This window comes from Corythoichthys intestinalis, chromosome 2, assembly GCF_030265065.1.
Source record: "Corythoichthys intestinalis isolate RoL2023-P3 chromosome 2, ASM3026506v1, whole genome shotgun sequence".
NCBI classification, from domain to species: domain Eukaryota; kingdom Metazoa; phylum Chordata; class Actinopteri; order Syngnathiformes; family Syngnathidae; genus Corythoichthys; species Corythoichthys intestinalis.
This window is the reverse complement of record NC_080396.1, coordinates 35,776,469-35,803,185: the sequence shown is the minus strand read 5'-3', so window position 1 is coordinate 35,803,185 and position 26,717 is coordinate 35,776,469. Positions and strand designations below refer to the sequence as shown.

Sequence of the window (26,717 nt, the reverse complement as noted above, 5' to 3'; positions counted from 1 at the left end):
AAGTGCAATCAGTTGAATGCAGTCAGGTGTTTCACGTTTTCCCGGACCTCTCATTGGTTAAACTGCTTGTGCTGGATCAGTTGTAACAAAGACCAGGATCCACTGCGGCCCTTGAGGACCGGTTTGCCCACCTCTGATCTGGTGGATGTATCAAGCAAACACTACTACTACTACTACTACTACTACTACTGTGCCTTATAATGCGATCTACATCAGCAGTGTCAAACTAATTTTTGACACATGCCACATTGTAGTTATGGTTTCCTTTGGAGGGATGTCTGCTAACTCGGGCTGACTAAGGCTAGGTTCATACTGCAGGTCTTAATGCACGAATCCGATTTTTTCATGTTTTTCCAACTTGAGTGAGGCGTTAACTTGACGGTCTGAAAAGTCGCATAAAAGTTGACCATTTCAAATCCTTTCTAGGTCACTTTCGTATGTGGTTAAAATCCGATCTGGGCCACATTTTTCCAGAATGTGGATGCGGTCTGAACTGTCAAGTCCCCCAAATCTGAATTCATGCAGCAATTATGTCAGCAAAGAGCGAGAGAGACAGGGCGCTAGGATAGCTGTGCAGCTGTGTATTAGCATTAGTGCCGAGCTTGACCACGGCTTTTGGTGAAGGGACGGGCTTAACAACAATCATAAAAAAATAAAATGCGTTGAGGATAAGCCTGAGAATGCTTGGTTTTCTCTCTGCTCCAAATGAGCAAAATTTCAATATTGCTTACACGGCCGAGAGTAGAGGCAAACTGTCCGTACATGTGTGTGTCATGCACGGACTGTGCATGCATGCTATCAATCCATATAAACTTTGAATATAAAACAAAACTGGGATTATTTATGTCTGTTATTTGTGTCCTCTTTTTGGAAATAAAAATTCCTGTATGATCACCCTTGAACAGTGTTGGGAATAACGCCGTTATAAAAAATGCCGTTACATAACGACGTTATTTTTTTCAGTAACGGGGTAAACTATTTTTTCCGCCGTTACCGTTACTGATGGTCAATAGCGGTGGGTTACTTACATTGAATAAATTGAAGAAACTACCAGCCTTAGCGAGTCTACTCTGCTGTTTATTTGTCATCCAAGACTTGGGGTGCGTTCAGGTTCATGGCAATGAAAATAGTAAACACACATAGCCTACCTTTGCAAGAACGATGGAGTTGCCGTTTGATACGGTCATAATGTGCAGGTCCTGCACCCATCCGCAGCAAAACTGTTCGTAGCTTTGTAGCGATTTGTAATTTCGGAATCGCTGATGAGTTTAGTAACATACACCAAACAATAAATACAGCAGAATTTTTTTTTTTTTTAAACAAACTTCAGAGCCGGTGTTTTCACACACAAACCGGAACAGCGCGTGCGGCAAACACACACACGCAAAACAGATGCAGAGGGATATGATGGCAGAGCATTCAGAGGAAAATTTGTCCTTTACGAGGTGGAGATATAAACACTATTTCAAGTTGGTCGAAATTAAAGGAAAGAACGTGCATGTAAAGTGTAATTTATGTCCCGGGGCAAAGCTTTTGTCGACATCTGTGGTAAGCAATTCAAATCTGTTTATTTTTGTTGCACTTCAAGAGTAGGATAAATCTGTTGCTGGTGAGGTGCAATAAATATTACAAGGTTCTATAACACAACTACCTGTCTGTTCTTCTCTATTCAACTGACTCGAATACTGCTCATAAAAGCAACTTCTTTTTAAAGGAACGGAAATAGTTACTTTCCCTGGTAACTAGTTACTTTTACTATAAAGTAATTCAGTTACTAACTCAGTTACTTTTTGGAAGAAGTAGTGAGTAACTATAATTACTTTTTTAAAGTAACGTGCCCAACACTGCCCTTGAATGATGTTGAGCAGCATGTGTGGTCATTTGTTTCAATGCTCCTGCGCATGGGGTCAGTTTGCTCAGTGCATCTCGGACTGCGAATTAGTGTGCATTCGTGATCCTTGAACGGGCTCAATGGACAAAAGCAGTCTGAACAGGCACGCCAAAAAAAAAAAACAGATATGACAAAAAATCCGAATTGTGCATTAAGACCTGCAGTATGAACCTAGCCCAGTTGACAACTAAAGGATTACCAAATTAATCAACTACAGTATTTTGATAGTTGATGATTCAGAGAAATCGTTGATAATAATTTTATAAATACTGTGTATATATTTATAAAGTAATATATGTCTGTGTGTGCCCTTCTAACACTCAAGGATAATGTACAATAAAACAGCTATAAATACAACATTATAACCAATAACACAGAAAAAACAGGAGAATGATGGGAAAAGTTCAATGGAGTAGGCAATAGCTGAACAGCTGGGTCATGAGTCTGGTTTTGATGATTATACACAATTCAATATTCTCGATGTCATTTGGACATGTGGTTGTTACATTCAGAGAAAATGTCTCATTTATTAACATCTGTTTTTTCCAGGAGGACCTACAGGTATCGCAATCTCAAGGTGCACGTCTATTGGAGTGCATTAATGAACCTTTTCAGAATGACACGGAATACATTATGACACATGATGAGCTGGAAAACTTAGCCACTGTACAGCGGTAAAAGGGACTTGATGTTGTGTTGGTGTTTGTTTATTCTCGTCTGCAAAGTTTTTATTCTCTCTGTCAGACTGCTGGGTCAACTGGATGAGACCGAGACAGCATTTGATGATTTCTGGGAACGCCACAGCTCGAAGCTGGAACAGTGTTTACAGCTTCGCCATTTTGAGCAACACTTCCGTGAAGTAAGTCTGAAAAAAATTCAGGCCCATATTTGATGACAATTACTTTTCGCTAAAAAAAACTTGTCTTGTTCTTTTGACACATGCACAGGTAAGCTCCAAACTTGATTCAACATCTGAGCGGCTATGCGGTTTCTCAGAGGTCAGTGTAAATCCTGCCCATGCTGAACACGTCCTCCGAGAGCTCAGCATTCACGAGGAAAAGGCCTTTGTAAGTATGTTTCTCAAAAAGTGCCTGGCGAAAACCTAAAAAGATGCAAATGCCAAATACTTTCTGTTGTTCCAACAGGAAGTTCTGGACTACGCTCTTTCACTTGCCAGTGAAGGCGATAGGCTGATTGAAAGTGCTCACTATGCAGAGGACTCCATTCGGCCGAAGTGCTGCGAGCTTCGAGCAGTTTGTGAGGAGATCAGCTCTACTCTGAGGGACAAGAAGAGCCTCCTTCTAACTACGATGGAGCTTCACCATACCCTGGAGAAGGTACTCACTCGAAGCACCAGTGTTGTTAATAACAGCGTTAGAATATAATGGCATTACTAACGGCGTTATTTTCTTCAGTAGTTGGTAATCTAATAAATTACTTTTCTCATCTTTGCAACGCCGTTACCGTTACTGAGGCGGGAAAGGCGTGCGTTACTATGCGTTACGATGTTGGTTGACTGACGCGAGAAAAGTCTGAAAAAGACGGACTCACGGAGACGAGAGAGCAGAGCAGGAGTGGGGAGGAGGCAAGGGAGTGTGACGCCGTGCTATTATGCTAGGTGGCTCAAATAATACCTGACTGAAGCCGATAGCCTACAAACTACACCCACATGATGCTTCGGTAGATATCATATATATACAGAACTACATGCTAATGACAGACGCAGCGGCATTAGCAGCATGTATAATAAAGAACTAAATGCGTTAGTAAACAGCCGCCATCTTAAAGCAGTAGACTTCTCAGGAAGGCTCTGTTGTAGAGAACCTTTCTAGCGAACCCAAGTCACTTTTTATCTAAAATGCTCCTAAATCGGCATAATTTAACTTAAATCTATCTTTAAATGATGAAACAGTTTTAAAACTTACACATGTCGAAAATAGACGGAAGGGAACTAATGCAATAACAGGAGCAATTTTAACAACTTTAACGATTGATTCACAACATTAAATGACTTCCACACATAGCAAAGGTTACTATCTAGTTATCGCAATATCCGCAATACCCCTGTGTCTAGTTAAGTTTAGGGTAAAGAATTGGGCTAGGGCCAACTGTCCCAAAAACCCTTTAAACTACACATTGTGTGACCTGCTTTTGAGAAAAAAAAAACCCATGAAAATTATCACCAGGTTTTTTTGCCAAGTAACTAATTACTCTTACATTCAGGTAACTGAGTTACTAACGCAATTACTTTTTGGGAGAAGTAATTTGTAACTGTAATTAATTACTTTTTTAAAGTAAGATTAACAACACTGCAAGTCACACAAGCTATATTTTTGTTAGAAAATCTGAGAGAACCTAATGTATTTGTTTCATCAGGCTTCCCGTTGGTGCGAAGAGGGAATTTATCTTTTGGCAAGTCAACCAGTGGACCGATGTCAGTCTCAGGATGGAGCAGAAGCTGCGCTCAAAGAATTGGAACGATACCTGGACACGGCACCGCTTCACACCCTCATTGACTGCAGCGCCATCTGCTGCCAGTATGAGGCGGTGCTCACTACTCAGCTCAGGGTCAGTCAGACCGACATGTTTTATGTATTTGTCTGAAATTTTGAATTTTATCAACAAACTTGTTTTATGTATTTGTCTGACATTTTACATTTTATCAACATTTTAACGTGTGCCCTAAACCAGGACCAGGTAGAGCGGGTTTTCCAGAAGCAAAGCTCTGTCCAGGAGATGTTTGAGAAGAGACGTGCCAGCCTAAAAAAACTTGCCGCCAAACAAACACGACCAGTTCAGCCAGTGGCTCCAAGACCGGAAGTCAAGTCCCCACTGTCATCTCCTAGTATGTTTTTAATCAAAGAGATTTATCAGTTTTGTACATTAAAGAGCAGGGGTGGGCAAACCGGTCCTCGAGGGCCGCAGTGGGTCCTGGTCTTTGTTCCAACTGATTCAGCACACACAGTATAACCAATGAGGTTTCAGTGGAAACAAGGAGCACCTGACTGCAATCAACTGATTGCACCTGTAACAAACCAGATTGGTGAAAGGCTGTCCTCATGATGAGTATGAACAAAAACCCGCACCCACTGCGGCCCTTTGTGGAATTAATTGCCCACCCCTGTTAAAGAGCATACGACAGGAGAAAAAAAAAGTCTTAAATAGCATTATTATGTGAATTAGAATCATAATTTGAGACGATTTGACTATATACAACAATTTAGCAAAGCGCAGATGACAAGAAATTAGTCTTTTAATCTGACGGTTAGCCACGCCTACCATTATAGGGCTCTAGCGTCCCCAACAGGTGGATGACGTCAGCGGGAGACTGGGCTCATCGGTTTTACTATTCAGCCCATTGAAGGGGAATTATTCAGAACGAGGAAAACGCAACGAAGAGAGCTGCACAATGTCATTGTTTCAGTCTCTCTACTCCAATATTTTTGCAGGATATTCTTTTTATCCAAGTATTTTCCCCAATTGCTAAATAAATGACATGGTCATGACAAATAAGTCTTGTGCTAAATGGAATATGAAATAGTAAAAATACACTTATTCAGGACGACATGGCAAAATTACTCCATAATGGTCAAAACTGTCGACCTTACCTTTACTGTCTCACCTCCCGAATAATATTTTATGACACCTTAATCGGACACATATCATTTCCCTTCCCTGGCTTCAGAGAATGTAAACAAACCAAGAGGCATGACAGCTAGCCGACATGCTTACCCGAACCGAGTGATGTTTCAAAGTCTTCGAAGCGGAAAATCACACATAACTAGCCCGGGTTATTTGACATGACGACTGGTTGTCGATTGTCTTCGTGGATCGGCAAACCACCGGCGGAGAGCAATTTACAGTTCCTTCCCCGGAGGAGGGCGGCTGCAGTTGTTGTGCAGCTAACATGCAGCTAATGTGCATGAGGAAAGCTTTTTATATGCCTATCAATGATCAAACGTAAGTAGTCCTTTATTTAAAGAAAGTTTGTAGTGTTTACTTTGTAATCGCTGTGTTCATATTTGACATAATACAAAACAAGATTTTTACTCACTTCCTCGTAAGTCCAATGGTCCCACAGTAGTAGGGCTTGTTTTGGCCAATATCCACGGTGAATGGGAACCTTTTGAAACTCCAAAAAGGCGACACGCCTCTCCCTCATAAAGCAAGATTTTTCTGCAGCCGTTTGGCTGGCGTGACGCAAAAAATAAACATATTAATCCGCAAAATCAGCTGAATCCTTAGTCCTCCTACACAACAGTACGGCTGTTTAGTGAAGAGGACGCCTTCACCCGTACACGTCACAGCGCCCTCCTCCTCAATGCAAGACCGAAGCCGGAAGTCACTCATTTTCATGGCGCGGGATTAAAAAAACTAAATAAATATAGCGATCGCTTCCACACACATCCAAGCGGTCCATATCATTCAGGAGTATAGACCCTACCCACCGACGTCACAAAATCACGTGATCGCTGTATTGTTCCGCCCCCTTGTCCGTCATTTTGTGTCTGTATTATCAATGGTCTCAATTGATCGAGCAATTTATAATGCATTTCATGGAAGACCCGGTGCTTTCGGATGCCGTAAACTCACTGGATGCGTTGCATAAAAGGCGTTATGTGGAAAAGCTTCAGTTTATCCATTCGCCAGATCTATATTTGATGCCTAAATCGATGTTTTTCAACCCGCTGTCTTCGCCGTATTTGCCTGACATCTGCTAGCTACCCTGATATTTACAACTATCTTGTCCACACAAAATCAGCCTATTCTCACGAAAGTTTGAAAAACTTTAAGAGCTTGGAGGCTTATAAATACTTTGTTGCTGGTTGGGTGAAACAAGTCCTCGTCCACGAAAATTCGGCAGGAATCTATCTTGTGCTTGGAAAGGTCAGTTACGAAATTTTCAATTCAAAATCTTTTGTTTTTGCTAACATCCACTGTCAAGTCTAATGTATTTCATGTCATTTGTCAATGGAGCTAGGGCTTTTAATGTTTATATGGTTTAGCGATAGCACTCTCACTACATACATACGTGTATGTTGTCGGCGATTAGCCTAGCAATGATCTTAATTGTGGTTGTCAGCCCAAAACCCTCTAAATATATATTAAATGCATCTTACCAGATATAAAATGACTACTACATAATCTGTGGTAATCGTTTGGAGCCCAGTTTTCTCGTCGAATTGCAGCAGCCCATCTCGCTCTCTCCTCTCCGGGTCTCTCGGAATGCGGTAGAACTTCAAGTCTCTCCATCTATCTTCTCTGTTATTGCAACCGACCGCCACACACGCCTTCACCATTTTGATTATTAATGTTAACGAGCAGAAAAACACGCCGTAAATAGGAGGAATGTACGTAGCCGTAACAGGTAAACACGATGTGTTGACGGACAATTGGGCGGCACCAGTCAGGAGGACGGAGTTGTGACGTCACGTGGGTAGGGTCTATAAAATACCGCGTGTATTATGAAATAAACATGCTTTTTTGTGTCACATGCACTTTAAACTTGCTGTTATAAAAAAATGTATTCTGTGTGTCAGACCAACAGAGAAAAGAGAGAAGATACTCTGCAGATAATGTCCTCAGCAGAAAGGTAAATGTTGCCCTATTGAGACTTAATTGTGACACGCTTGAAACTTTTGGAACTTCCTTAAAAATAAAGTGTATTTGTCCAGGTGGAGTCTCCCGTACACAATGGCAGCACCAGACACGCATCCCTCTCTGAAGAAGACGAAAACCTGGCTATTCTTCGACGGTGAGAGACTTATACGAATTCTGTATTTATTTGTTTTTAAGAGCACGAGTCTCCAATCTTGTTTATGTTTTTTAGTCATGTGATGAATGAACTGCTTGAGACTGAACGAGCCTACGTGGAGGAGCTTCTGTGTGTTTTAGAGGTGATTTGCGTTGCGGTCCACTCTGTTTTTAATGTGTTTACTGTTTACATAGCTACTGTGTGAATAACAATGGCTGTGTTACTCCAGGGTTATGCGGCCGAGATGGACAACCCCTCTATGGCTCACCTCATCCCCAGTACGCTGCTTTGTAAGAAAGACATCCTGTTTGGGAACATGCCCGAAATCTATCAGTTTCACAAAAGGTGTGCTGCTTCTATAAGGAAAACTACGTGCTCTTACAGTGGGGCAAATAAGTATTTAGTCAACCACTAATTGTGCAAGTTCTCCCACTTGAAAATATTAGAGAGGCCTGTAATTGTCAACATGGGTAAACCTCAACCATGAGAGACAGAATGTGGTTAAAAAAAAAAAAAAAAAAAAAACGAAAATCACATTGTTTGTTTTTAATTTAAAAGAATTTATTTGCAAATCATGGTGGAAAATAAGTATTTGGTCAATAACAAAAGTTCATCTCAATACTTTGTTATGTACCATTTGTTGGCAATAACTGAGGCCAAACGTTTTCTGTAACTCTTCACAAGCTTTTCACACACTGTTGCTGGTATTTTGGCCCATTCCTCCATGCAGATCTCCTCTAGAGCAGTGATGTTTTGGGGCTGTCATTGGGCAACACGGCCTTTCAACTCCCTCCACAGATTTTCTATGGGGTTGAGATCTGGAGACTGGCTAGGCCACTCCAGGACCTTGAAATGCTTCTTACGAAGCCCTGGCTGTGTGTTTGGGATCATTGTCATGCTGAAAGACCCAGGATTTGAGTCCCTTCCGGCGCATTGCGTTACTGATAGTAGCCTTTGTTACTGTGGTCCCAGCTCTCCGTAGGTCATTCACTAGGTCCCCCCGTGTGGTTCTGGGATTTTTGCTCACCGTTCTTATCATTTTGACGCCACGGGGTGAGATCTTGCATGGAGCCCCAGATGGAGGGAGATTATCAGTGGTCTTGTATGTCTTCCATTTTCTAATAATTGCTCCCACAGTTGATTTCTTTACACCAGGCGTTTTACCTAATGCAGATTCAGTCTTCCCAGCCTGGTGCAGGTCTACAATTTCTTCTCTGGTGTCCTTCGACAGCTCTTTGGTCTTGGCCATAGAGTTTGAAGTGTGACTGACTGAGGTTGGGGGCAGGGGTCTTTTATACCGATAATGAGTTTTAAAAATGGTGCAATTAATACAGGTAACGAGTGGAGCCTCGTTAGACCTCATTAGAAGAAGTTAGACCTCTTTGACAGCCAGAAATCTTGCTTGTTTGTAGGTGACCAAATACTTATTTTCCTCTCTAATTTGGAAGTAAATTCTTTAAAAATCAAACAATGTGATTTTCTGTTTTTTTCCCACATTCTGTCTGTCATGGTTGAGGTTTACCCATGTTGACAATTACAGGCCTCTCTAATCTTTTCAAGTAGGAGAACTTGCACAATTGGTGGTTGACTAAATACTTATTTGCCCTATTGTATATACTGTATTTCCTTTTCACATTTTAAACTTGATTGAATTTCATTTTCAGGACATTTCTGAAGGAACTAGAGGCTTACACTAACTGCCCTGAACTTGTGGGCCGCTGCTTTTTGGAAAGAGTATGTACTTTGTGTTCAGACAAGAGGTTGAAGTGGCAAAGGTCATTGTTGAATATTTTCTTCTTTTCTCAGATGAAGGACCTACAGATCTACGAAGCTTACTGCCAGAATAAACCTCGCTCTGAGAGTTTGTGGCGGCAGTGCTCCGATTGTGCCTTCTTTCAGGTTCATTAAATTATTGGAATCGAAGCATCATACTGTAATTTATTAAGTGTACACAATCTTATCTGCCATCACAATGTCAACGAGAGCTCAGGAATGACCCTGTAGTTGTAGGTGAAAATATGCACTGTTATTAGATTTTTGATGGCCATTTACATCCAGTCCATTTGAATTAGTTTTACACAAAGCATACACTCCATAGATTTTATATTTGAGTTTTTCAGTTTTAACAATTTAACTAATTAATGAATCAGTGCTGTACTAATATGTCTATTCACTGGGACATTGGGGGGCACAAGGAGTGTCAGAAAAAGTTGGAACATAAACTTGGATTGGACTCCTACCTCCTCAAACCCGTCCAAAGAATTACAAAGTACCAGCTGCTGCTAAAGGTAAACTGCATTCACGTGGCCTGATGGCCTAGAATCGGTGTGTGAGGCAGAAAAGACTAGCTATGCTTCCTCATTGCTGTTTGCAGGAGTTGTTAAAGTACAGTAAAGGTTGTGATGGCTCTGATGATCTCCAAGAAGCTCTCTCATCCATTTTGGGCATCCTGAAGGCAGTCAACGACTCCATGCACCTCATTGCCATCACAGGATATGAGGTCCAGTGGTTTTATTTGGCACAGCTTTCACTATTTGGTATTTGATTTCTTGTGAGAGTTAATCCGCATTTCATCTTTCAGGGCAACCTCTCTGAGCTAGGTCGTTTACTGATGCAAGGCTCCTTCAGTGTTTGGACGGAGCACAAGAAGGGGCATGCCAAAGTGAAAGACCTGGCCAGGTTCAAGCCCATGCAGAGGCATCTGTTCTTACATGAGAAGGCCCTGCTCTTTTGCAAGAAGAGGGAGGAGAATGGCGAGGGATATGAAAAAGCTCCATCTTACAGCTTTAAACATTCTCTCAATGTGAGGCACTGCAGTGTTCAGTATAGAATCTCGTGTCTTCATTGGTTCAAAACTTACATTGTCTTTGTATTTCTCCGCCAGATGAGTGCAGTGGGGATTACAGAGAATGCAAAAGGAGACAACAAGAAATTTGAGGTTTGGTGCAACCCAAGAGAAGAGGTCTTCATTGTCCAGGTAAGCTTCAAATTTAAAAAAAAAAATATATATATATACACTGCTGGCAAAAAGTATAGGCACCCCTGCAATTCTGTCAGATAATTCTCAATTTCTCCCCAAAAAATGATTGCAATTACAAATGCTTTGGTAGTAATATTTGTATTTATTTTGCTTGCAATGAAAAAACACAAAAGAGAATGAAAAAAAAATCAAATCATTATCATTTTACACAAAATTCCAAAAATGGGTCGGACAAAAGTATTGGCACCCTCAGCCTAATACTTGGTGGCACAACCTTTAGACAAAATAACTAAGAACAACCGCCACCGGTATCCATCAATGAGTTTCTTAACAATGCTCTGCTGGAATTTTTGACCATTCTTCTTTAGCCAACTGCTCCAGGTCTCTGAGATTTGAAGGGGACCTTCGCCAAACTGCCATTTTCAGATCTCTCCACAGGTGTTCTATGGGATTCAGGTCTGGACTCATTGCTGGCCACTTTAGAAGTCTCCAGTGCTTTAGCTCAAACCATTTTCTAGTGCTTTTTGAAGTTTGTTTTGGGTCATTGTCCTGCTGGAAGACCCATGACCTCTGAAGGAGACCCAGCTTTCTCACACTGGGCCCTACGTTATGCAACAAAATTTGTTGGTAGTCTTCAGACTTCATAATGCCATGCACACGGTCAAGCATTCCAGTACCAGAAGCAGCAGCGCAACCCCAAAACATCGGGAAACCTCTGCCATGTTTGACTGTGGGGAACGTGTTATTTTCTTTGAAGGTCTTGTTTTTTTCCTGTAAACTCTGTTTGTTGTAGCAAGAACCTCATCAGTCAAACTGCCTGTGCTCGATTGGTAGTAACAAAAACCAGGACCCACAGAGCCCCTTAAAGACCGGTTTGGAGACCCCTGTTTTAAACAATTCTTTGTTTATGTTTGGGTTGGCAGGAAATTCAACTGAGAATAGGACTCCCCCCCCCCAATTATTTTTGTTGAGTACACCAGACCCCCAAAATCAAGAGTCTAAACTACCAGATGACCGCAACACACCCTTGAATTAAAATTTTATTTTTGTTTAGGCTCCAACACCTGAGATCAAATCATCATGGGTGACTGAGATCCGAAAAGTTCTCACCCAACAGCTCAAAGCTTGCAGAGGTAAACACTTGACTCGTAGAAAATGCCAATGTGGTTGTAACCTTTTGGCTTGAAAATTTGTAGATGCTAGCCAGAATAAGAGCTGTGACTCCCCAAACCACTCTACAAACAGCACCATCTCCCTCAGGTCAGTGGCTCTACACACCAATGTTTAAGCTTCACATTGTGGTGGTGACTTTATCTTAATTAACACAGCCCCTTTCGGAGTAACAGTCAAAAGAACCCTAAAAAGCAGGAGGAAAAGAAAGCAGAGGCGAACCCCGTGTCTGACAACAGTGCTTCACTTTCCAAACCCAAAGGTGAATACTCCTGTCATCAGAGTCTGTTTTAAAGACGCTTTATCATCTTACACTGATCTGTAATCCTACTTTTCTACATCATCTCATCTACATCATCTTTTTTCCGGGCACCTCCTTTGTGCTTTTGTTATTGGCGTCTACTCTTCTGGTTTCCCATATATCAATTCATTGCTTCCAGATGAGACGGTGACAAGTCCGACCGCGGACAGGTCCTCAGTGGCTAAAAAGCGTTTTACTTTGCAGGGCTTCAGCAATCTCAAGAGTCCTAAAGGTAACCTGATTAAAACTTGAATCGCATTTTTAAAAAAAAAAATTTATTTGTGAAAGGGGTGTGGCAATTTTAACAATTGCCTTTAAAAAAAACACTGTACATCTGCGCTTAATTTAATGTCACAGAGGTTTAATTCAAGCGCATAAGAGTGGCGTAATTCAAATAATACTGAGTCTTGATTATTTGAAAAGCTAAATTTGAAGAGTAAAAAACTCTATTACCGTACATTTTATTTATTTTTTAAAGGTAGACTGGTAACACAAAATGCTTGCATCATTTCAACGTCGTATATGAATCAAACAAACTGAAATGTCGATATTGTGGTGGGAAACATGACATCGATGCATAGGATTTGCTTTTGTGGACCACATAAAATGATGTGGCGGGCCAGATCTGGCTGCCGGGCTACTACTTTGACACTTGTGATATATGGTTTTCAGTCAACACAGTTACTTGAAAAGGTTTGACCCCTTTGGAAAATGATTTCATCTTTTATGGACACTTTCTGCAAGCAGTCCTAGTGCAACATTGTATGTGCAACATCTTCAGTTCTGTGCAAAGTAACAAATTTTGATTCTTGTCTTCTCTCACGTGTCTCTTTCCCCTTCCCTCTCTCTCATACTATATCCTTGCCTGTATGGCCAGGCTCGGGCTTAAGCCCAGAGCACAATGCCAAGCGCAACTTGGTCAAGAGTGACCCGACACCATTTGGGTTCAAAGGTATAATGTTGTTTCATGAGTCAACAGGATGTTGGTCTTCCATTTGTCATCTTTTTTTCCATGATTCCAACATCAGTTTCCACTTGTTTGTGTGTTATCATCATCTTGTGTTTTTGACACAGTCCAGTGGAAAATGGTTGGTATGTAAGAATACTAATCCGTCCATGACTACTGACGGTCAGGTGTATAACTATTACCCGCAGGTAGTAACCATTATCATCCTGCCCTGAGTTTATGTTCATGGAGTTTTTGTCCAACCACAATGGAGAATTTCTGCTAATTATTGCTGGCTCTATGTCCCTGTCCAGCCCCTCACGTCACTTTGAGCAAAGTCAAATGGACCAGCGCCTCTAGTCTATTACAGAACAAGCGGCGAGGTACAGAGCAGCCATTGTGACCTTTTGCTGTGATTTGCTGTGCTTGTTTGAGTTTGCTCGGTAAAATGTGGCCTAAATTTAGGGCTCTTGTGTGGATCATATTTTGGGCTCTTGATCCAAGAGGCAAGGCGCTGGCTTCTGGCAAATGCTCAACACACATTTTGGTCCTCTGTTCCATTCAATCACCGTTTTTAAGATGCCTTTTTTACCTTCATCATCAATCATGCCTCTCATTCTCTTTATTCAATAGGCTGGACCAAAGTTTCGCTCTCGTTGGATGCCTCTGAGGAGAATGATGGCTACTCCAGTGGTGAGGAGCCGTTGAACTCTGACACTGAAGAAGATGTTGGACAGAAGCTGGTGAGAGTTGCGAAATAATTGGCCTACAGAGGAACCTCAAAGTTTGAACTCGATCTATTTCAGAATGCTTGTTGACCTCTGATTTGCGCATTATGGCTTTAGAAAACATTAGTAGTTAGCAGCCCAAACACGCTGAAATATTAGCCTGAACTCAGCAGCCCATTTACACCAAATGTCACGTGAGCAATCACGGCTAGGATGCATTTTGACAAATTACACCACAGTAAGCCAAAAATGTGCTGCATTGTGAACATTTTGACGGAAACTACTTAGCACGTTTGTGTTGTCTCGTCATACGTTAACTGGCAAGCAGTTTTTTTTTTTTAACATAAGTAAAAGTACAGATACAGGTGCAAAAAATTAAGTTAAAGTACGAGTAAGAAAAAAATACTCAAGTAAAAGTACAAAATACATGCTTTAAAATTCTACAAGTAAGAAGTAAAAGTATTTTGATGAGCACTCTCTCGCATTAAACCACTATGTTTTGTAATCCACGTGCTCAGGGTCTGAATTTCCTGCATCAGCATATTCTACTAAGTCTAACACGTCTGTTATTCAACCCTGAGAAAGCTCATGCAGACCCTCAGCAATTGCTGCTATGCTGCCATGTAAGGAAGGAGGAAGAGCAATAGTTTTACTCCAGAGCCCAGAGCTCACCCCCCCCCCCCCCCCCCCAACGTTCACACCCGCCCAACGAGTTTGATGAGCCAATGACAGATGAAATTATTTCATGCGGAACAAGGGTAATAAGAGTGAAAGAATGAAATAAATAAAAATTGAAATAAATAAATAAATGATGAAATAAGTCAATAAAAATGGAAATAAATGTTGAAATAATTAAATATAAATTGAAATAAATAAAGAAATAGAAGACTATTACTGACACATTTAATAATTTATTTGTGTATTTATTTAATTTTTGCACTCTTGGTCCGCCATAGCTGGCAAGCATCTCATTATGTTTTAATAATCCAAGACGTGTTTAGCTTGTCCTCTTTATATCATCGTCATGAAAAAAGGTGGTCAAAAAAATACCTCCGTTATCGATAACGAAAACAACACTGGTGCACTGAAAAAAAAGAAGAAAGCAAAGCTATCAGAACTTGAAATTTTAAGTCGACCTTACATGCATTTCAGAGTTTTAATGAAAAACTTGCAAAATGAGTCTCCTGAATGGCAGTGCAATGCATATCAAGTAAACTTCACAGTCTGGCTGATTAAACTTGTTGCCGGCACACTGATCGCATCATGAGTGAGGCTAATGCCAAGTTTCCACAACTTAACACTTCAAGCAAGCACAATTTAAAATTTGACAGTACTCCGGATGGTATAGCCCCAGGCCATTTTTAATTTAGAAGTTCCTCCGTAGTAACTCGCTCACTGCTATTGACAGCGACAGACATCAAATTCATTTGAACTGGGATGGCGGGCAATGAATACATCCAATCCGTTTCAATTATTTGAACTACAAATGGATTGCATTTCTATCAACATTAATGGCAGCCAATAAGTTGATGATTTATGATTAAGAAATACCATTAAAGCTGCTCCTTAGTCTGACTGTTATAACCAGTGTTGTTAATCTTACTTTAAAAAAGTAATTAGTTACAGTTACAAATTACTTCTCCCAAAAAGTAATTGCATCAGTAACTGTTACCTTAATGCAGTACTTCTCAAATAGTGGGGCGATGCCGGGGGGGGGCGCATGTGTCCTCGGGGAACATGCTTTTTTTTTTTTTTTTTTTGCCGGACTGGAATAAAGTGTACTTGTATGGAGGTAGATTTGTGTCTTTATTATTCAATCAAAAAAAAAGTTGCTTCGATCAAATAAAAAGTTGCTTCAATCAAAATATATACTTTCAATCGAAGAAAACGTCACTTCAATCAAAAAAAATGTGTTTGAATGCAAAAATAAATTTGAAACTCAAAAAAATATATTTGAAAACTATTTTTCTTTGATTGAATTTTATTTTTTTGATCAAAGTCAAGTTTTTTTTAATTGAAACACCATTTTTGATTGAAGTCATGTAATTTTCCGTTTGGACCACATTTTGGCTAGGACATTTGTGTCTTTATTATTCAATCAAAAAATAAATTGCTTCAAACAAAAAAATATATATTTTCAAAAGAAAAATCACTTAAATTCAAATTTAAAAAAAAAAAATCAATCATAGAAAAAAAGGTTTGAATGTGAAAAAATATTTGAGACTCAGAAATTCGCATTTGAACACTTTATTTTTCATTCAAACTGTTTTCTTTGATTGAAGCAATCCTTTTTGTGTTTGAGCCATATTAGGGGTAGGACATTTGTGTCAAAATCATTCAATCGCAATAAAAGTTGCTTTAATCAAAAAACTATTTTTAATCAAAGAAAAAAATCATTTGCAAAAACTTTTTTTTTTTTAAATATATTTTCTATTTGAAAGATATATATATTTTTTTATTGAAGTGTCACTTTTTTTGAAAAGCAAAAAGTTTTAAACTTATTTTTTTCAAAGTGGAAAAAGTTTTGAACACACTTTTTTTTTTGAAGTGGAAAAAGTTTTGAAGGCACTTTTTTTCGATTGAATCATTTTGACACAAAGATTCTCCTTCAACGCTAGTTCCGGTGTGTTTGATTGGCAGGTAGCTGAGCCAATGACATAAAAGTATGTAGCAAGCATAATGGCCACCAGGGCTCCATCCAGCCATCGGAGTCTGTTGGAGTCTAAGCCGAATATAGGGCACCGGTACGGGCGTGTGACATCGGCATTTCACCGGAGTACGGTGCCCTGTTGCTTAATGTGATTTAACACGGCGAACTTCACCCGCTGCCCTGACGTGACGGTTGGCAATTGGTTCCAACCGGAGTGTCCGCGACCCGCCGGTACGGGAGTGGTCGGCGAGTGGCCCGACACTAGCCTGCCCAGTAAGCGAGTGGACTACCGGCGAGTCGCCGGCGTCCACGCCGGCAGCCCCATCGCTTCAGCTTTGAATGAGTGCCGTGTCATTCGCGGGGCGTCCACTCGACAGCCGGCCTCCGCGCCTGGGGGGTGATATCGGGGTCCGACCAGTGTGCCACGACAGGGCACCGTACCATTGCAGGTACTCCGGTGAAATGCCGATGTCACACGCCCGTACCGGTGCCCTATAGTCGGCTTAGACTCCAACAGACTCCGATGGCTGGATGGAGCCCTGGTGGCCATTATGCTTGCTTCATACTTTTATGTCATTGGCTCAGCTACCTGCCAATCAAACACACCGGAACTAGCGTTGAAGGAGAATCTTTGTGTCAAAATGATTCAATCGAAAAAAAGTGCCTTCAAAACTTTTTCCACTTCAAAAAAAAAAAGTGTGTTCAAAACTTTTTCCACTTTGAAAAAAATAAGTTTAAAACTTTTTGCTTTTCAAAAAAAGTGACACTTCAATAAAAAAAAAATAAAAAAAATTTCAAATAAAAAATATATATAAAAAAAAAAAAAGTTTTTGCAAATGATTTTTTCCTTTGATTAAAAATAGTTTTTTGATTAAAGCAACTTTTATTGCGATTGAATGATTTTGACACAAATGTCCTACCCCTAATATGGCTCAAACACAAAAAGGATTGCTTCAATCAAAGAAAACAGTTTGAATGAAAAATAAAGTGTTCAAATGTGAATTTCTGAGTCTCAAATATTTTTTCACATTCAAACCTTTTTTTCTACAATTGATTTTTTTTTAAAAATTGAAGTGATTTTTCTTTTGAAAATATATATTTTTTTGTTTGAAGCAATTTATTTTTTGATTGAATAATAAAGACACAAATGTCCTAGCCAAAATGTGGTCCAAACGGAAAATTACATGACTTCAATCAAAAATGGTGTTTCAATTAAAAAAAACTTGACTTTGATCAAAAAAAATAAAATTCAATCAAAGAAAAATAGTTTTCAAATATATTTTTTTGTTTCAAATTTATTTTTGTATTCAAACACATTTTTTTTGATTGAAGTGACGTTTTCTTCGATTGAAAGTATATATTTTGATTGAAGCAACTTTTTATTTGATCGAAGCAACTTTTTTTTTGATTGAATAATAAAGACACAAATCTACCTCCATATACTTGCACATCCACTCAGTGGTTGGCAGTGGCGCTCTCATTTTCAGAGTGCGTGCAGTATTTTTGAACTAAGGAAGAGCACTCAGCACACAGAAAACCGATATGAAGAGCAGTGCGCCGCCGCCGTTTTCGAAAGCCGTTTTCCGACCGGACTCACTCACGCAGCGACCCACTGTCTTGTCCGGTTCTCACGTCGCCGCCCGAGAAGTGCCATTTTCGGCTTGGGATCGTCACTACGACCGCCCTCACCTACGGTTCTACCTCGGCCGCCGAGAATGCGCTTTTTTCGTGCCGTTTGCCTTTTAGCTTTGACTTTTAATACAGTGGGGTGATGAGGAAAGACTACTGTTTACTGTGTCTGAAAATAATTATAGCGGACTGCCAGAAGCCAAATCAATTAAGACGCCACTTCAAGACATTCGACCCCAATCTCATTGATAAGCCGCTTGATTGTTTTTCAGCGAAAACGTGCCGAATATTGCCAACAATAGTCCTGCTTTGTCAGTGTTATATCAGTAAACCAGTGAGCATTGTTAGCATGCTCATTGCAAAATGACTCCACGCCATTGCAAAGGAGGTAATACTGAGTGCGAGCAGCAAAAATAAAAACTGTCCTTCTGTCCAAGGCCACTCTTTTTTTCCTTTATTCATTTTTGTTTTTTCGGTCAAATTTTTTTGGCATATTGTCCTCATGAGTAAATGTTTCTAATCAATTTGAATTTGTTATTATTTACGGATTTTATTACATTTTATTTTTCTGTATCAAATGGTCAAAAATGTACCTTGAGTGTATTTTTACAGTTTGAATGTGACTTTTTTTTTTTAAATTCAGGCAAATTGATGCACGTCAAGTCTTCTCTGTTACAAACAAAACAATGTTAATAAAGTTATACTTTATTATAAGTTGATCTGTTACTTTTTTTCTTTATTAGAAAAAAAGGACACAATGTTAGGCAGATGCGTATTTATAATAGTAATTTTATAGACAAATAATACTATTTACAGTGGCGGCAGAGAGTTTGGGGGGGCGCGAAACATTTACGTCTTGCTTGGGGGGGCGTAACAGAAAATAATTGAGAAGCACTGCCTTAATGTAAGAGTAATTAGTTACTTGTCAAAGTAACTGGTGATAATTTTCATGTTTTTTTTTTTTTTCCAAAAATAAATAAATTTCAAAAAAACAAAAAAACAGGTCACACAATGTAAAGTTTAAAGGGTTTTTGGGACAATTGTCCCTAGCCCAATTCTTTACCCTAAACCTAACTAGACACAGGGGTATTGCGGATATTGCGATAACTACGGTAGATAGTAACCTTTGCTATGTTTGGAAGTCATTTAATGTTGTGAATCAACTGTTAAAGTTGTTAAAATTGCTGCCGTTATTGCATTAGTTCCCTTCTGTCTACTTTCGACATGTGTAAGTTTTAAAACTGTTTAATCATTTAAAGATAGATTTAGTCAAGCTTTTGCCGATTGAGGAGCATTTTAGATAAAAACACTTAGGTTTGCTAGGATGTTTCTCTACAACAGAGCCTTTCTGAGAGGTCTACAGCTTTAAGATGGCGGCTGTTTACTAAAGCATCTAGTTCTTTATACATGTTGCTAATGCTGTCGTGTCTGTCATTTGAATCTAGTTCAGTATTATAGCTACCGTAGCATCATATGGGCGTATTTGTAGGCTATCGGCTACAGTCAAGTATTAAAGTATTATTGGAGCCACCTAGCATCGCGTTTGGAGCGCCGTTACAACTCCCTTGCTTCCTCCAAACTCCTGCTCTGCTGTCTCGTCTCCGTGAGTCCGTCTCTCTCAGACTTTCCTCGCGTCATTCAACCAACATAGTAACGCACGCCTTTCCCGCCTCAGTAACGGTAACGGCGTTGCCAAGATGAGAAAAGTAATTAATTAGATTACTCACTACTGGAAAAAATAACGCCGTTAGTAACGCCGTTATATTCTAACGCCGTTATTAACAACACTGGTTGTAACTGGTATTGGCCGAAGTTAAGTTTGTGGTCACTGTAAAGCAGTTAATTTTTTAAGCAAATATGGCTCGTCTATCACTGGTAATGGCAGCCAATAAGCCCAATAAGCTTATGAGTCATGCTAAAAATTGGTTTGTCTTTCAGATTCCAGGGAAGTATACAGTGGTAGCAGACTCCGATAAGGCGGGACCTCAGGAGCTGTCAGTCAAGAGCGGAGATGTAGTGCAGCTCATAAGAGAAGGAGAGGAGGGCCAGTGGTAAATGTCTTGTTATGTTAGCATAGCAGCATCAGTTTGTTGCTCTTTCTCAATTCGCAACATATGCATTTATGTGCAGGTTTGTGAAGAACCTTCGCAGCAACAACGAGGGTTGGATGGCACAGGCAAACCTACTAAACTTGATTTCTGAGTCAAAATCATCTCAATCACTCAGCAGCTCAGGTTGGGTTTATTAATCTCTACAAATTTCATTTCATAGTAAGTTTTTTTTTTTCCGTACAGCGACCTGAGGTCAAATTTGATTTGTCTTGCAGATGACAGTGTCTCTGGAAACATTAGCACGTCCTCCAGCTGTAGTGAGACCTACACCAGCTACTCAGACATCAAACCCTAACCTGTCTAGGACCACAGAAAACAGTGCTCTGATCTTCACCAGTGTTTTAACTGAGTGCTATATGCTATTGACAGTCTGTGTTCAATTATGTAGCAAATGTGGACACATCTTAAGAATGTCTGCGCAAGATTTGTAGCGTACTGCTGGCAGTGAGTCACAGGGAATGGAATTCTCCTGAGAAAGTTCGGCAGAGGCGGCACTTAGTGTCCCATATTGATCAACACTGTGAAAATTTGCATGGGGTTGCAACTAGAATATCATTTCAAGAGAGTCTGCAAAATTTATACTGATAGGTGCAACTGCTCCCATCGGTATGGAATGTAACAATGCTGGAATCACCAGCGCCATCTGGTGCTCAAACACAGCCTCTAACTTTTACTAAGCAATCAGAGAGGATGTGGACCTTGTTCTGTTTGCGAGAGCTTGCCGGGCTCACCTCTCAGCTGCTCTGGATTAACCTCTGAGGCGGCACGGAGCTGGCAGGTGTGACTACATTCCTGCCCCACTTGGACTAAATGTCATATGTGTGCACATTATTGTACGTATATGTACATGCAACTATTCTCCCGAATGAATCGTACATGCTTGTGTCACAGACCTGAAAATTAGATTTAAGTGTACTCACAGATTTGTTCCAAATTCGGCTTACCTATCTTTGGTCAGCACTTGGGAACAAAAACAGCTTTGTCCCAGCCCAACCCAGGCATGTGACGGTAGTTACTTCCCTCCAAGCAATTAGACGAAGACCGGCTAAGCTTGTTTGCTCTATTGGCCTGACAACCACCACCTTCTTCTTTAAACTACAGCCCTGTCTTATAGCTGATGGACAAGCATAAATAAAACATGATTTTGTGTGTGAATACACAGCAAGAATGGCCCTTAAATAGGAATGAGGGGGCCACTGATGATGCAGCTCACTCTGCAACAACCACCATGAGAATCATAGAAACCTTTGCTCCTCTCAACAATGAATGACGTACACCATGTTTTCTAAAGACAACCTGTTTTACAACACTCAGTTTTTACTGTACTCACAAGGTCGTGCTATATGTGTGGCATATAAATACAGTGTTGCTCACTCGTGCAGTAAAATCAGCCCTACCCGTTTGTTGCTGGGAAATCAGTTCTATTTGTCTACGTACGTAAAACAAAAAAAGAGGGCTAGGGTGCAGATTTTGTTATATTTCTGTGTGGCAATTATCAGTATATCAACGTATTGTTGCTGTTTTTCTCAAGAACCACTTAATGCTATTTTCCCCCTCAGTCCAATACAATGGTTGAGCACAAAATGCATGTCTTTCCCATGAAAGGGCACGTTCTTGTCTTCCGAAAAGTAAAAATGGTATGACAGAAAATCTCAAACTATGGCGCGTACTGTGTGTTGGTCATTGTAATACAGAAATGTTGCTCTTGTACTGTGTTCTGTCTTACATCTCATTCTCTAAAGCAGGGGTTTTCAACCCAGTCCTCAAGGCACACTGTGGGTCCTGGTTTTTGTTCCAGCCGATCCAGCAGAGACAGTTGAACCAATGAGGCTTCTGCTAAAACAAGCCACACCTGACTGCAATCAACTGATTGCACTTGTAAAACACCAGATTGGGGAAAAAGTGTTGTCATCTTGTTTGGTAAGAATGAAATCCTGCACCCACAGTGTGCCTTAGTGGAATAGGTTGGGGACCCCTGCTCTAAAGTTTGAAGCCACTTATATAGAAAATATTTTTTTCCTGAGTCCAAACTCAAGAAAACATTTTACCATTCATTTTTGTAAATTTGGAGTGTTTATTTTCTGCCCACATATGAAAGCTGACACAGGCATGAAAGCTGTAGTGTTTGATCACAAGTCACAAAATTATTTGTACTGTAAACATGAAAGCTGGAGAGATTTTGTTTATATTTTGTACTTTCTTTTTACACAGCACATTGCAGCAACCGCAATCTTTATTTTCCTACTGTATATGTACTGATTATGGCATTGATATGAAACTAATATCTGTATATTTGTAAATATGTAATTCTGTATTGTATGTAAAATCAGAAGCAGCTTTAATAAAGTCGAATGGTTTCCTCTATACAGTACGTTTACTGAATAAAACGCTGAGTGAGGGTGTGTGTGTGTGTGTGTGTGTGTGTAACATCATTAGAATTTTGCTAACATCAGTAAAAAAAAAATTATATCTATTATTAGCCACTTGACAATTACTGTCCAATTAAAAATTTTCCGTTGAGTCACAATCCAAGTTTTGACTGCTCAAACTCCTTTAAAACTCGCCAAACTCACCTAATTGCCTCGCTTGCCTGAAAAGTCCTCGTGAAAGATCTACAATTCTCACACAGCAAAAAACAATAATCTGCAGAATTAAAAGCGGCACAATAGCATAACCCTTTATAATGACTTTTTGGAAATTAAAAACAATTAAACCCCATAAAGACAGTGCATCCCCATGCGTGGATGCACATTTTGGGTTGTGTTGACCACAATATTAACATTTGGTATACAAGTGTAGCTTACATGACATGAAATGTGACCTCCACATATTTGGACACTACATCTCAATTATATGTATAGTTTATTATAACAGTATTACAGTATAAATGGGTGATTTAAAAAAGTTTTAATAAAATCAAAATGAATAAAAACAAAGATACTCAATTTAACAAACTCCAATCCATTTTTGGATTGGAGTTGGGAGGGCTGGCAGCAATCATTCACTGCTAGCCTCTCCCAGTCTAAATGGATTGGACGTCTTGGGCCGTCAATAGCAGCCCATGAGTTAAATGAATAAACCCTAAACCCAAAGTCAGCTACCCGTGGCTCTAGAGGCTCATGCGGCTCTTTAGCCTTGCCCTAGTGGCTCCCTGGAGATTTTTCTAAAATGTTTGAAAATGGAAAAAGATATATTTTTTCGTTTTTATACAGTTTCTGTAGGAGGACAAACATGACAAAAACATCCATCTACCGGTAGTTCATTAATATTGTAATTAAGTTAAACTTCAGGCGGCATCGTACAACAGCGTAGTCGCGTGGTGTGTCATTCTCTGTAGGATGCACTGCAGAGAAAACAATTATCGTATTTTCCGCACTATAAGTCGCATTGGAGAATAAGGCGCATTTTCAATGAATGGCCTATTTTAAAAGCGTGGCGTTTTCATGTATAGGGCGCACTGCATTATAAGGCGCAGTAGTAGTAGTGGTTGGCATTGCGTTATGCGTCCACAAGATGGAGCTGAGCTAAATGGAATGTCATGCTATGATTAACCATGAAGTAATCTGACCTTCTAGCTAGACCGCTGGAATCGCGCCAGCCAAACTGCTGGACTCATGCCGGCGCAGCTCCAACGGCCAGAAGGCAAAACTCGCGTTCACCTTAGCCCTTACCCTTTGCACTGACTCCATTTTGAAAGGTTTAAAGAAGGCTCACCGATAAGAAGAAGTTGATAATTCATTGGGGTGGACAGCGATCAAAATGGCAAGCCGAAACAGAAACACTCAGGCGAGGAGGCAACCTCATTCCAAGAGCACCATATCAGAAGTCAACAAAAGGTTCCCGGTAAAAATCTAAACATTTAAGATTGAGTTAAACATTCAGTCTTTTGAAGGCTCTCGCGGGGCGGGCCGTGGGCAGGAAGAAGGGTGTGTTTGGGATTATTGTCTGGGGATTGGACAGGAGGATTCGGGAGTTACCGTTGTCCGGGGAACGAAGGTTGTGGATTTTGCCACCTCAGTGTCAAAGAGGCTCTTGGAGTCTTGTCAGTCGTGTTATCAGTTGGATATAGGATGTTGATTTTCCTTGTGTCAGGACAGGGCATCCCTTCATTTGTTCTGGACTGTCCAGGAGAACTGATTGCGAGAGTTGGTGCGTATGACGCACATGTTGGGCTTCCGTAATAAGAAGGTGTTGTGTACCTTTTATGCCTTTTATTTGGCTTGTTTTCCTTAAACTATGGTTTAAAGTGCACGTGACAGGAAAAAGCATGTTTATTTCATAATATACGCAGTATTTTATGCTCCTGAATGATATGGACCGCTTGGATGTGTGTGGAAGCGATCGCTATATATTTATTTAGTTTTTTGAATCCCGCGCCATGAAAATGAGTGACTTCCGGCTTCGGTTTGCATTGAGGAGGAGGGCGCTGTGACGTGTACGGGTGAAGGCGTCATCTTCACTATACAGCCGTACCATTGTATGAGAAGAACTAAGGATTCAGCTGATTTTGTGGATTAATACATTTATTTTTTGCATCACCCCAGCCAAACGACTGCAGAAAAATCTTGCTGTATGAAGGAGAGGCGTGTGCGCCTTTTTGGAGTTTCAAAAGGTTCCCATTCACCGTGGATATTGGCCAAAACAAGCCCTACTACTGTGTGACCATGGGACTTACGAGGAAGTGAGTAAACATCTTGTTTTGTATTATGTCAAATACTGGAATCATTTTAATACGGTGGTGGCTTGCATTTTGTGGGTGACATGCTCCTTGTCGCACATCCCGCCGCCGGGCGAACACTATACTCGGCTTGTGCACTCTTGGTGTGCCTGATGTTCTGTCAAATTTTCCATCCCATCAGAAATTGCAACTTTGTGTTAAAAATAGCCGCGAATACAGCGATTACAAAGTAAACACTACAAACTTTCTTTAAATAAAGGACTACTTACGTTTGATCATTGATAGGCATGTAAAAAGCTCTCCTCATGCACTTAAGCTGCACAACAACTGCAGCCGCCCTCCTCCGGGGAACGAGCTGTAAATTGCTCTCCGCCGAGTGGTTTGCCGATCGGCGAAGACAATCGACAACCCAGTCGTCATGTCAAATGATCCGGGCTAGTTATGTGTGATTTTCCGCTTTGAAGACTTTGAAACATCACTCGGTTCGGGTTAGCATGTCGGCTAGCTTTCACGCCTCTTGGTTTGTTTACATTCTCCGAAGCCGGGGAAGGCAAATGACATAAGCCCGATTTAGGTGTCATACAATATCGTTCGGGAGGTGCGACAGTAAAGGTGAAGTCGACAGTTTTGACCATTATGGAGTAATTTTGCCATGTTGTCCTGAATAAGTGCATTTTTATTATTTCATATTCCATTTAGCACAAGACTGTTATTTGTCATGACCATGCCATTTATTTAGCAATTGGGGAAAAAATACTTGGATAAAAAGAATATCCTGTAAAAATATTGAAGTAGAGAGACAGAAACAATGATATTTTACAGCTCTCTTCGTCGCATTTTCCTCGTTGTGAATAATTCCCCCTCGTCGGGCTGACTGGTCCTTCTCAAGCCATTTATTTAGCTATTGGGGAAAAATACTTGGATAAAAAGAATATCCCGTAAAAATATTGGAGTACAGAGACTGAAACAATGACATTTTGCGGCTCTCTTCGTCGCGTTTTCTTCGTTCTGAATAACTCCCCCTCAATGGGCTGAATAGTAAAACCGATGAGCCCATTCTCCTGCTGATGTCATCCACCTGTTGGGGACGCTAGAGCCCTATAATGGTAGGCGTGGCTAACCGTCAGATTAAAAGACTAATTTCTCGTCATCTGCGCTTTGCTAAATTGTTGTATATAGTCAAATAATCTCAAAATATGATTCTAATTCACATAATAATGCTGTTTAAGACTTTTTTCCCTCCTGTCGTATGCATTTTTAAGTGCTATCTATTTTAAATTGGGTGTGTTAGAGTAATACAATTAGCTAGACGGTGCCTACGAAATAATGTACTATCTCCTTTGACCAAAATGGATCCATGCCGTTATGCCGCTATACTTGTATAGCGCTTTTCCACCTTTCAAGCTGCTCAAAGCGCTTTACACTACATCGCCATCCACCTACTGGTGACGCAGCACCAGGAGCAATGTGGGGTTATATAAAGCACATCGGATTGCAAGGCGCAATGTTGGCTTTTGAGAAAATTGAAGGCTTTCAGGTGCGCCTTATAGTGCGGAAAATACGGTAATCATGATGTATTTGTAGCCAACTTAGTAATTTTGATAGTAGGCTAATATAGCTAATATACATACATACAGCTTGTGTTTCTTTCATTATAAGGCTTATAAAAGGCTTTCATTTTTTTGTGGTTCCAGACATATATGGTTTTTTTTTGTTTGTTTTTTTTTTGCTCCAATATGGCTTGTATAACATTTTTGGTTGCCGACCCCTGTCCTAAGGAATAAATAGCGAACAAGACCTACTACGTTTGAAAAGCTAAAGTTGCCATGCCAATCAATAACCAGAAGTGACGTGTTAACACAATAAAAGTAAATTATA

General features: G+C 40.3%; 1 protein-coding gene across 5 annotated transcripts in view; it reads left to right on the top strand.

The window, feature by feature from the left end:
- Positions 1 to 22,525, top strand: part of LOC130931174 (guanine nucleotide exchange factor DBS) — a 55,776-nt gene extending 33,251 nt beyond the window's left edge. For 4 of the 5 annotated variants that reach the window (XM_057859759.1, XM_057859742.1, XM_057859751.1 and 1 more), the window contains 25 exons: positions 2,441 to 2,565; positions 2,636 to 2,750; positions 2,839 to 2,958; positions 3,037 to 3,228; positions 4,268 to 4,459; positions 4,583 to 4,736; positions 7,432 to 7,484; positions 7,567 to 7,646; positions 7,722 to 7,788; positions 7,876 to 7,991; positions 9,311 to 9,380; positions 9,453 to 9,545; positions 9,842 to 9,934; positions 10,021 to 10,146; positions 10,228 to 10,449; positions 10,531 to 10,623; positions 11,681 to 11,759; positions 11,823 to 11,886; positions 11,955 to 12,058; positions 12,237 to 12,329; positions 12,975 to 13,049; positions 13,677 to 13,786; positions 19,989 to 20,101; positions 20,181 to 20,284; positions 20,377 to 22,525. In XM_057859759.1, coding sequence (XP_057715742.1) covers positions 2,441 to 2,565; positions 2,636 to 2,750; positions 2,839 to 2,958; positions 3,037 to 3,228; positions 4,268 to 4,459; positions 4,583 to 4,736; positions 7,432 to 7,484; positions 7,567 to 7,646; positions 7,722 to 7,788; positions 7,876 to 7,991; positions 9,311 to 9,380; positions 9,453 to 9,545; positions 9,842 to 9,934; positions 10,021 to 10,146; positions 10,228 to 10,449; positions 10,531 to 10,623; positions 11,681 to 11,759; positions 11,823 to 11,886; positions 11,955 to 12,058; positions 12,237 to 12,329; positions 12,975 to 13,049; positions 13,677 to 13,786; positions 19,989 to 20,101; positions 20,181 to 20,284; positions 20,377 to 20,456 — 2,733 coding nt within the window. In that variant the 3' untranslated portion in view covers positions 20,457 to 22,525. The remainder of the gene's footprint in view (positions 1 to 2,440; positions 2,566 to 2,635; positions 2,751 to 2,838; positions 2,959 to 3,036; positions 3,229 to 4,267; positions 4,460 to 4,582; positions 4,737 to 7,431; positions 7,485 to 7,566; positions 7,647 to 7,721; positions 7,789 to 7,875; positions 7,992 to 9,310; positions 9,381 to 9,452; positions 9,546 to 9,841; positions 9,935 to 10,020; positions 10,147 to 10,227; positions 10,450 to 10,530; positions 10,624 to 11,680; positions 11,760 to 11,822; positions 11,887 to 11,954; positions 12,059 to 12,236; positions 12,330 to 12,974; positions 13,050 to 13,676; positions 13,787 to 19,988; positions 20,102 to 20,180; positions 20,285 to 20,376) is intronic. The other variant, XM_057859763.1, reaches the window with a different exon arrangement.
- The last annotated feature ends 4,192 nt before the right edge of the window (positions 22,526 to 26,717 follow it).